Below are 12,128 nucleotides of genomic sequence, written 5' to 3' on the forward strand. Positions count from 1 at the left end.
GGAACTAAAGGACCAAATGATCAGGTCCTCCATTTTGTGAAGCACTACAACGATCACCACGAGTCTACCGAGTTACACAGAGCATGGCACGGCTGCAGGAGTGAGCGTGGCCCCCGAAAAGAAGTTTCTAAAACACACATTTATTGAGTGGAGCATCACACGCGGAAGGCTCAGACACCGACCCAACATTTGACAAAACACACATACTGTGTACATGGCAAATGTGACGTTTATAGGGCAAAACAAGAACCAGCTCATATTGACCGTAGCTATAGCATCACGGCACAGACATGACATGCTGATCATTCGTGATCATGATTTTTCTCATCCTCACTCTACAGGAACGAAACAAGATAGCGTATTTTCCAAAATGCTGAACTGTTCATTTAGTTGTGTGACCAGCGTTGCACTAGTTTACGTGAGATATTGAATATTGCAGGGTTCCTGATTTTTTTCTTATTCTTGTTTTATCTTTAAAGGATACACACGTGTATTTTGCTCTGATTTGGCTTCATCATTTTAATTTGGGTTGATACTTACTTAGGTCAAAGATCTACAAAGTTCAAAAAACACACAGCTTCTTCATACTGGCCATTCCTGCAGCTCCATCTCTCAAGAGTCTCTCTGAATCACATGGCTATCGTTCCTGTCTCTTTAAGGCCCCTCCCTCCCAATGAATCCCTGGCCAGCTCTGATTGGCCAGCTGGCCCACTTTGTTGTGATTGGTCAACTTCTGCTAGCGCGTGTAAGAAGTGTCGGCCTCTGCTCTCTCTTGACCTGGCTTTGTCCGGGGGCGGGCCAGACGTGCCTTATGTACTTCCGTGCCACCGCGATATCACGATGGTACGAAAGTATCGGCCGGACTACTGACGAGGTTTTTCAGGAGCTTCAGGAGCTGTGTCGTCTGTCGGCGGGAGGAGCTCCCTTTATAAAACCTATATAACACACTAGAGGAAAGGGAAGAACTGAAAAAAGGGATACATAATATGTATCATTTAAAAGTTTTACTTTATCTCTAATGTATTAGAGATGTGATCCCAGTTCACAGTGATCTCTGGCTTTAATTGAAGAAACAATTCGGTGCAAATGAGTAAACACTGAAAGCACAAATACCAGGTCTGAATGCATCATATCCTTTATTTGGTTATTTGACTCGAAGGCTTCATTGGTTCTACTATTTTTTTCTCCATCGGATGCTTTGCTCACACCTGGATTGCTCTCTCATATTTATTTATTTGCCAGCCTCCCTCTGTGTTTTTTTTTTTTTTCATCTTTTCCCGCCAACTGGTACCATGCAATACTTTCCTTCCCTCTCACGGTGTCCCCATCCCATTCTGGGACCGCAGGTATTGATCCAACACCATGCAGCGTCAGAAATAATGATGATAATACATACCACAGCTGCCGTTATGGTATAGCCACTCCTCTGATCCATTTCTGTCAACCATCTGGTTCCAGTCTCTGTCTATCATTCACACAATTTCCTCTCAAATGTCACACTGCTCCCTCAGCAGCGCCTCATGGGGAGCAGTTTCAAATAATTTATCCTGCATAAATACTGCATTAATTTTCTCGGTTGCAGATAGTATGAGAATGTGTGTAATCTTATGAAGTAGCCCCCCCACAGTGAAACATTGGAAAACCCTGCAATGTTTTTTCATAGAAACATAACCATGTTGCCTTCTAGGATTATGTTGTTTTGTTTTTCGTCAAGGTAATTTTTTTCTGTTTGCTTTTCATCAGAGGAAAGAATTAGTATGCGTCACTCTTGACTGGCTGCTAAACTCACAATGTTGAGGAGCCCCGGGTTTCTGCGCTTTTTGTGTGACCTGCATTCCAACAAGGTCGACCCAACATATTACTTTTTCTTTCTGTTGGGCTAAACTTTCCTCTGTTTTTACACAAACTTGTTTTTTTGTTTACTTAGTTTCATACGGGCTAATGAATACTAGTCTAAGTCGATTTAATTGTGCTGGGATTTGCCCAAGAGTGGATTTATATCCGCAGAGGTCTAAAGAACAAGACCACATATGTACGTATATGTAACGGGATAATTAAGGTCAAAGGTTCACATTCTAGCTCTCCCATCTTTCAATTGAATCTTCATGTCTTCAGTGGTGAACTGCTTCAGATGATGTGTGGAGCTTTACCTTCACAACAAGCGGTGGAATGTGGGGGCAGATAACAACCCCTTGTGTGGATGAACGAGTGCTCTGTGGTGTAGGAGGTGTGCTGTCTCTTCGGTATCATTCATTGTTGCGTGTGTTTGCTTACATTGTTGTTGTGGTGTGCCGTGTGTTTTTCTGTTTCTCCTTTGGGTGTCTGACTCCGCTGTGACCCACTGTAAAGATGTGTCGAGGTGTTGTCAGAGTGCTCCAACTCAGAAGGAGACATGAGGAGGAAAATATGTTGAGCAAGTCACCTGACAACTGTAATCAGTTACTCATTACACAGGAATAATTAATCGAGTAATTAAATTGCTTGATTAATTACTCAGAAGTGTAAGTAAACATGCCTTCAGATTTTAGCCCTTAGAGGTGCCTTAAAACAGCCCTTGTTGTGGACCAGGATTTACTGATCATCCAGTATTGCAGATATCTCAGCGGAACAATCGCAGCCCAGTTCTATCTCCAAAAACAAAGAGGTGACTCCCCAGCGAGCGTGTACCCGTGGGTGACATTTTCCACATCAACCGGCCAAGAAAGTAGAGAATTGAAATTCACCTTTGAAATTACCTGGAGTCACATCTCTCCTCTTTATGGTACAAGCTACCACCTTTTCCCAACAAGCTGCGCGCCAAATGTCAAAGTAACTCTGTAATGTAATTATTGCCTGCTCAGATTTGGAGCACATTGATGAAAACTATTGAAATGTAATCGTGCAAATGAGTGGAGACGCTGAATGAACTGAACAAGGGTTTATTAGAGAGTTTGATCAGTATGAAATCTCTGAGAATAGACATATGCTATGACTTTCGCAGTCAGCAGATTTAAACCCATCTCAACACACATTGGATATTTTTTGGACCGACAAGTTCGACCATGATCAAAGTAGCAGGTGAGCGAACGATGGTGTGTATTCCTCCAGTGGAGTTCCAGACACTTGTGGAATGTATGGCAAGGGGACCAGAGATTTGGTTGATCTACCTTGCCATCTATAGCCCTGGCTTCAGTCTGCGCGTCAACTGTTGCGCTGTGCGTGTGGTGATGTCTGATGCGATTTTTTTATGCTGCGATCGTTGTCTCGTCTTGTGCAGTGATGCTAATAAAGCTGTGCCTTTTACACTTTGTACCAGAATCAGATTCCGCCAGCTTGGCTGTTCATTAGAGGAGGTGGAATTAAAATGAAATAACAACACAGTGTTCTCTCCCCTAACGTTTGGCACGCCGCCATTGAAGGCCAAAGTTAGACATTATTTGTTTTCCTATGCTATGTTAAGCAGGAAATCTGCTGCAGCGTTCGTAAACCACGCCGATCATTAACTAATCATGAGCAGGACCAAAAGTCCAATGTTTGCATCCCTTTTCATCTCACTTACTGCCAAGCTCTATGGCCGTTTCAAGCTGTTATTCCAGCCATTACAGTGTGTGTTTCAATCTCCCACTGTGTGCTCCCTGGCAGAGGTGCACACATAGAGCAACGCTAACAATCAGGTGCATAACATAAAGCCATTGGTTCTCATTTTCATCGTTCAACCACAAGCCTTGTGCTCAATCAGCTTTGCAGTTATTGAAGGTGACATCTTGTGCAAAAATCTCTTTTTCAGTGTTTGTGCACATAAAATGTGTGTATCTGTGGAGCCTGCCAGGCCACAAACTATGAAAAAAGACTACCCTGTGTTTTGCTTTTAGTTTTTTTTGTGAGCTGGCTAAACCCTACAGCAGGGCTCTGAACTGCTTCAGATATCTCTCCCACTGTGATTTTTTTGGGTAAACCCGTCTGCAATCTGAGAATTAAAAGCGGTTGACCAATCACAACAGACTGGGCCAGCTGACCAATCAGAGCAGACTGGGGTTTATAGGGAGGCGGGGCTAAAAGAAATCCAGGCGTTTTAGACAGAGGGTGAAAAGAGGAGCTGCAGGAATGGGCAGTATGAGAACACTGATGCCTTTTCTGAACATTAGAGCATAGTCACCTTTAAATATGACCAAAATGTTTTCTTAAATCCCTCTGTCAAGGAAATCTTATGGCTGAATTTTTTTTTTTTTTTTTTTTTTTAATACATGCACCCTTACACCTTGCATGAGTGATGTAGACATCTCCTGGAATGCACTGAGCATTACAAACTTTTAAAATAAGATAATGGTGAAATTCAGAGTGTGAGAGCAAGAATTATACATGCATTTCAGATTTTAGAGAGAGGAAGTCAGTGAGTGAGTGTGGGCAATGGGCGGCCCTGTCAGGTGGAATAATGGTGTAAGTAAATCAGTTTTATGGTGTGTCGTTGCAACATGAAAGGTTTGACAAGTCTGAGATTTTATTATTGCTTCTCCTCTCAGTAAAGCTGCACCCCCCCCCCCCCCCCAACCCCCTACACACACACATACAAACACTTTTTCCTCAGATCCCATCTTTGTGTCTCTGTTTGTTTGGTTTTTGTTTCATCCATCATCGCCTCTTGCCTCAATCCTTTCCTCCTTCCTCTCACTGCCGCACATCTCATCTCAGAGTCTCTGGCGTCTGCCTCCCCTCTTTACATCATTTGTCAGTTTCCTTTGTGGTGAAGACACTTCAGTGGCATCAGAGTGAGCCATGTGTTCTACCACTCAGAGCCCGACTCCAGTCCTGGTTGGTTAGGACTCGTGATTTGACTTGGACGTCAGCACCGATGACTCAGACTCCAGCATTAACCCTGTTTGACTCTGACCTTTTTTTTGTTTGTTCGGCAACAGGCAATTATAATTCAGCCTACATAAACGTTCACATGCATACTGTCAGTAATAGTGCAAAGATGGTCCGAACCTTGCGCTCTGCTTTTCGCGGTTTTGGCATCAAATTGGACCTTGATGAGTTAGACCTTCACTCTGACAAAGGTAATGAGGAGTCGACTGGGACTATTCGGTCACTTATACTCAGACTCTGGGGACATGGGGCTCGACTTGGAGATGTATTGCCTCGACTACAACGCTTTGGTGGACAAAATGTAAAAGTATGGTTGTTATCATTCCATTACCTCAAAATCAAGTATCATCTCAGACATGAAAACTGTGACCCATAACACAAAGTGTTGATTTCGGATTATCGCTCATCAGCTCTAATATTACAGGTGGGGGATGTGTAGTGAGTACTTGGATTATTATTAGACACCAAACATAGGAGATAATTATACATGAGTTTCATCATTAGATTATTCTTATTGCCTTCGGTGGAGATAGTGGTGAAGGTCGGTATAACAACTGTGTTTTGAAATCATGAACATTAATTTTTGAAACTACAGAACTCCATGTCATGTATTGACTCTATGAGTGTCAGTCCTTTCTGAGATGAAACTTACGTTGTGCTTCACTGTTATAGATGATAGATTTATGATATTATGTATTATCTATATGTAATGATAGATTTATTATATTCACACAAGATTTAGGTGGCTCAACTTTAGTGGGAACTGCTGAGGAGAATGTTGTGTCATAATGAAATTAAATTGGTGTTCTAGTAAAAATTCTGGGCAAGTAGTAGCTTGAATTGTTGATACTCTTTGCAAAGGCGGCCGTGCGTGTTCTTCAACACTTGGTTCCCCACAGTGAGACTGACTATTATTTTTCATGAAACACATAGCAAATTGTTGAACTGAGGGATTCACTGTTATTGCAGGGACGAAATTCTCACCAACCACAGCATGAAGTCAGCAAAGGATCACGCCATTGTTCCCACACTACAAACTTTAAGTGATAAGTTGTTTTCCCTTTAGCTGAATGTTATGCTTTTGTTGAGGGGTTATGGCTTACCCAGACAACAGCCACAAATTCTGTAGATATGCTGTAGGCTAAGCTATAGCTGATGTGTGCCTTTCTGAAAAGTTTGACACTGCGGCAAACTGACATAACACACACGGACTGCAGGAACTGTGACTGGGTTAGCCTGGGCTGCTTGTAGTTTCTTCTACAAGTCTCAGACGCTGATAGAGATTGTTGATAGTACGGACAATATTGAAGAAGTTCAAAAAAGACTCAGTAGTTTTCTTGTTTCTGGCAACACACATCTTACCCAGAACTTGGCACTGCATGCCTTATGCTCACTGGGATCCTTGCTGTCAATCATCGTGAAAGAATGATGGATAAATACAGCCATTCCATGAAAGTAGTTCTCGCAATCAGTCGAGAGAAGAGGCAAAGTGGAAGTGGATAAAACAATCTGCTGCGGGGAATTTGTACAAATGCACATATGCCATAAAACACCAGAGTGCAATCAAGTCTAGTATAACAGAGCTGTGCCGTCAGCGCAAAAAGTAGACTTTATAAAAAGTAGACTTTATGGCAGGACAGTTGACTTGGATTGCATTACAAGTGGCTACTGTCGCTGATGTAGAACATGGTTGTTTACACCCTCCCCGGGCTAACAAGTTAGGCGTGAGATACATAGATAGATACGTGATGGAGAGCGTTCTTTTTTTAATTGACCTCCTAGTCCTCAATGAGTCAAACGTCTCCAGGTCATGATCGGCTTAACCCCTCTTTTTTTGTTCACAGTGTCAGTGTCGGGCCTCTGCTCCAGTCCGCTGTGCAAGTGCACACCCAATCACTTGCAGTGCTCCTGCCTCCTTACCAATCATGGTAATGGGTATGGTTGCAGTTTTCATCCTCCTAAAGTTGACCACCGTCTCCCTAACCCCTTGTCCAAAATCAGGAGCAGCACGCCTACTGTTAGCCACCTGTTCCCTGTTCTCCGTTTCTAATAAACCCCCCAACCACAGACTCGTCGTAGAACTTCTGCCGAGGGCATGACATAAGAGCCACTCTGGAAATCCAAGGTGTACCGAGTGACCGGCTGGTTTCTAACCACCACATCGGATGGACAAACTGTGGCTCGTTCAACTGATAGCCAGAGAACAAGTGGAACAGCACATGCACTGGCAGCCACCCCGGGCAACAACTGGTTGGATGGTTTTGAAAACGCTAGAAAAAAAACATGCAACGAGATTCTCGCAACGAGCTCTGCCACCACTACTCTCCAGGTGAGAGTGAGGGAGGTGGACAACAGCACCCTCCACATTAGGCCGTCAAACAAACACACTGGTCTGAGGTCACCGGGGTCAGATGGGGTGCTCCTCTTTGGTGCTGATACCAAGCAGGAAGTCTTCCATAGCATTGGCATCCTTCTGTCTAGCAGAGATAGCAGCGTTCTTTTTAAACTATGTACATGTGTGATGATTCACATGCGCTTGCGTCAATACGCAAAATGTGTTTTGAAAGTATACATAAAAAAAATGTTCAGGAGAAAACTCCACAGGGCCCTTTTAACCTCTTGAGGTTAGAGGATTAAGATTACCTTGAGTGTAGAATAACAGGTATTTGAAGAAAGAAATTGCAGACAGGACACAACTAGCCAGCACAGGATTATGCATTTTTCGAGTATTAGAGTATACAAAGTATATAAATATTTACTTGGATTAAAATTAAGCTTATTGATGGTACACTTTCCTTTCCTTTTTACATACATCTTCCTAGGAACCTTAGAAACCTTGGGAAATATTCTTAAATCACTATAAACTTTCCTTTAACGGACACTCGGTACCACTTGAAATCAACACCAAGCTGGAGCTCCGGGCGTTTGCACGGAGCGTTTAACATAAATCACACTCATCTGCCTTTAGGCGAGTAAGAATTCAAAGTGACGCCATTTGCCCTGTAGCATGGTTCTTATGTATTTATTTATGTATTTATTTATCTATCTGTGTTACGACCAAATCAATATCCAGACTTTCGAGCAGCACACTGCAGACCAGATATCTGGAGGTAGGGAAATAAAAATAAAGAAGACTTTGTTTGGTGTTGCTGGTAGTGTGCATTCCCCAGTCTGCACAAGGCGATCATATATGCATTTAATCTGCATTTGCACAGGATTATTTAGTCATGAGACCGGGGCAGATTAACACATCGTCTGCTCGTGTCTGTGATACTGGAAGGCTGCGGCGTGAAGAGCAGCCTGTCGCAGGGAAGGCACCTGGGGAAATGACAAACCGTCCCTGCGGTGGGACTGTTTACTCAAAAATGGAGTCTCACACACACCTTCGTACACACCAAGTGTGTGAGGCTCTGTTGCAAAGGCACACCCCTCCAGACACACACACGCCATGGAACACGTTCACCCGCACGCCACCCAGGGAGCGAAGCAGGAGCCAAGCTGCTGCGCTCCGCTCAGCTTTAATTGGCGGTTAAATCAGGTAGCTGTGCGAGCGCCTGGTTAAAAAGCACTGGTCCCAGCGGATTCTAAATATAATTAATGCTTCATCGCAGAACCTTGAAATGAGCTCGGCTCCTCCGATTCACAGACCTGGAGGCGTCCAGCTGCTTTAACCCCATGTTGTGCTGGAGGACAGTTTGTGCCCTCAGAGATCCCGGGGTCAAATCTCACCCATGTTGAATTCATTAAAACCAGTTCTGAAAAACAGAAACTAGTTATCATCCAGTTCAATTTTTAATCTGTGAAGTTTTTCATTCATCAACCCTTACATGATCGTATATAAGGCCGGATAACATATTGTTTGGCTCTCTACAATTGAATGAAAGTCATCACCCTTTTCTTTGGCAGGACTTTCAATATCACACTGTATTTGTTTGTATTATATGAATTTTAATACAATAATTTAAAATTTGCTTTGATTTTTGTCAATCGTGAGGGTTTGGCAGCATATGCTACGTTATTTATTTGCATCAACTACCCATAGTTACTATGGTACTCGTGTCAGAATGTATTGTTAACATTTGACCATTGTACAGGAGCGAAGACATGGATGTCAAATGGAATGTGGAAGAGCGGGGGGGCCTGATGTAGCAGAGAGTTATGGGAGAATAAAAAGAGAAGATGGGACAAATCAGTAGAGAGGTACATCGAGGGATGACAAGTGATGTTTTTTTTTAGCTTTATGGGTTTTTCCATTTTATGTTGAGGAGTAGTGGAGCATTAATGGTGGTCGCCCACTTCTCCTCTCCATCTCACCGTGTCTGTCTCTCAGTCGTCCGTTTCCGTGGCAGTGGTTGCTGAGGAAGATGGAGAGGAGAAAATTAGGCTCAGTGGGACACTTGGAGGAAGCAGTTTGAAATTGAAATGAGGAAGACCCACCACCCTATCCCTCTGAAAATGGCCTTCGGACTTATTCTCTCTATCACGCTCTCTCCCCCTCTCTCTCGCTCTCTCACACACACACACACACACACACACACACACACACACACACAAACACAGAGAAACACAGGCTGCTGGATATGATTGAAATGAATATTTCTCTGTGATAGACATGCAATTAGCATTACTGCCAAGCCAAAATGGAAGCGTTTTTTTAAAATCCCGAGATCTGCGGTTGGAGTGAAACAACCTGTTGTGCAAACATGAGGAATGTGTCTGGGTTTTTTCCTCCCACTGTTGTCACTTCTCATCCATCAGTTTCCTCTTTCCCTCCCTCCCCTTGCCATCCCTTCATCACAGTTTTTATCAACAAGTTGTCTTTCTTGCGTTCTTTCTTTGCGTGCGTGCGTGCATGTGTGTGTGTGTAGGCACAGCATGTTTTTACAAGTTCATAGCAACAGTACAAATGACAACTAGACTTTCCAGGTGCTTTGCGATAAAACATGTCGCCTCTGCTTGGTGGATGAAACTCTCCTCGAAGGGGGGCGGGGGGCTTATAACATCAGGAGGTGGCAGCAATGTCGGTTTAAATGGTGGGACTTTTTCATTCTCCCTGTGTTTGCGACCCTCCTGGGAGTGGATCTGGCTTATTGACCAAATTGTCCTATTGATCCAGTGTTTTACCAAGCAAGTGAAAGCTTTTATTTCTCCTGATCTAACTTCGATTTGAATCCTGCGACTTGGACTCGGGTTAGGCTACACCCCCCCCCCCTTACCCAACGGGTACAGAGATCTGTGCTGTGAACTGGGCTGTCATGATTTCCCGATATTTACGATAATTGTGCAATTTAAAAAAAAATAATAATAATATCTTGTGAATAATTTGCTTACAATTCAGTCAGGACCACTGTAGTCAAAATGAATTCATTTCAATAATAGCAAAAAGTTATATCTGTTCTGGGACCACCCTGCCCTTCCACGCACCAAGGTGGAAAGACTGACCTAGGGAGAGCACATCTCCCTACCATTCCATCAGCCTTCATGGAACGTGAGGCAGGGAGAGCAGCAGCCCCCCCCCCCAAAAAACCCCAGTGCAGAATAGAGCAGGCATCAGTGACAACACATGACATTGATTCAGTCAGATACAGTGGGAAAAGGAGGTGCTGGGGTGGAGGCGGGTTGCAAAGTAGCGTGCAGTAAAGCAAGAAGTGGGCAGGTTAAAAGCAGCTTAAATAGAGCGCACAGTATGAGCTTAGCCAATTGAATTCGAGAAGAGGATCAGCTGAGCAGTCAGCTGACGTGGTCTGGCGTAGAGATCTCTACTGTCAGCTGATGTGCTGCATATTTATGAGAAAAGGGTCGTATTTCATGGCCACTGTCCAGTTTTCTTCAGTAATCGCTACGTGCACACGCGACGCAGGAACTGGTCGTCAGCCATCTTGGCTCACCCGCAGTGGGTTGATGTTGATCAATTGTCAAGCCTGTGTTTACTATGGAAATATGCCCGACGCTGTGTGATGTAAAGATGTTGCAGTTTGCAGGTGTCTCAGCTTGTGATAACCGATCAGACGCTGTTGTAAATGAGTCAATGAGTAAATGAGTCTAAGCAACGTTAATATTGTGTATTGAGCAGCTACCGTGGCATTTTAAAGGCCGTTGTCACGTTGTGGGTTGCATCAGTTTACAATAGAACTTGAAACCTGACAAGTTTTCATGTAGTGGCTCGTCAACTGCATCAGAAGTGAAGTTTTATTACACTCAAGACAAAAGCAATGACATCAACTCCTGCCGCTACTTTGAGACAGCAGCAAGGGAACGTAGAGTCATTTCGCCTGACAGCGGTGAAAAGGGTAAGAATTAATCTGAACCGAAAAAGGTTTTGTCTTTGCTTGGTCTAGATAGTCATACTTGCCCTTTAGTCGTCTCTGCACTTTATAGATGGGTCTGCATGATTTTAGCAAAAATGCTTTAATGTGCAAAGCAGCTTGCTCCTTTTTACCGATGCAGCATTAGGAAGGAAAGCATCCTCACGTAGCTGTCACAAGGAATGTTGACAATCCAATACATTGAACGCTGAACTCTTACTCATTAGTGTTTTACAAGTGGTTCATGTCCAGCCTCTGATTAATGGGATTCCAGTGCAATTTAATTAGACTGGTAGCATCCCCCCCCCCAAAAAAAGGGTCCAAGATCACTTAATTCAATTATGCCTTTGTTTTCTATGTGTTGAGATTCATTTATCAAAATACGCTTAATAACCAGTAACAACGTCCCAATATGTGGCAGTTTATGATTTCAATTTGCCCCCCCTCCCCCCCAAAAAAACTAAACAGGAATGTTCTATTCCAGACCAAACTTCGCAGGCCAATGTCGTACTAAACATGTTGAGCCTCTTACTAAATGTCCTCCTTTCCCATTGTAGATCTTCCAGGGCCTCCTCTGTGTTTTCTACAACCTCGGCGACGGAGACTACAACGTGACCCTGCCCACTTATCGCCTCGACAACGGGGAGTGGCATGAGGTTCTCCTGGACCGGCACGACAATGAGATGACACTGCGACTGGACGGCGGCGGAGGGCAGCGGGAGGTCACGGGATCGCGGGGCCGGAGCCGAGAAATCATAATTGACGCCGGCGCGGTGATTCTGGGGAACACCTTCCCGACTGTGAGCAACAAAAGCTTCCAGGGTAAGTGACCAAACCCCAAGCAGGAGATGAGTAGCAGGCACAGACAGCCAATGAGATCAGAACGCGTTTCCACGTTGTGGTTCCAGAGGGGAAATGGACAAACAACATATTCTGTCATTTCATTGAGAACATTTTAAACCTCCTGAGATGGAATCAGGT

The 12,128-nt window shown here is 43.9% G+C and overlaps 1 protein-coding gene across 1 annotated transcript in view; it reads left to right on the forward strand.

Annotated features, from left to right (window-relative positions):
• The window catches only part of si:ch211-186j3.6 (neural-cadherin), a 290,314-nt gene that overhangs the window by 238,490 nt on the left and 39,696 nt on the right, over nucleotides 1-12,128 (forward strand). Inside the window, exon 33 of the mRNA XM_035627332.2 lies at nucleotides 11,705-11,969. Within this exon, the coding sequence (XP_035483225.2) occupies nucleotides 11,705-11,969 (265 nt within the window). The remainder of the gene's footprint in view (nucleotides 1-11,704; nucleotides 11,970-12,128) is intronic.

This window comes from Scophthalmus maximus, chromosome 4 (assembly GCF_022379125.1).
Source record: "Scophthalmus maximus strain ysfricsl-2021 chromosome 4, ASM2237912v1, whole genome shotgun sequence".
In the NCBI taxonomy this organism is placed as follows: domain Eukaryota; kingdom Metazoa; phylum Chordata; class Actinopteri; order Pleuronectiformes; family Scophthalmidae; genus Scophthalmus; species Scophthalmus maximus.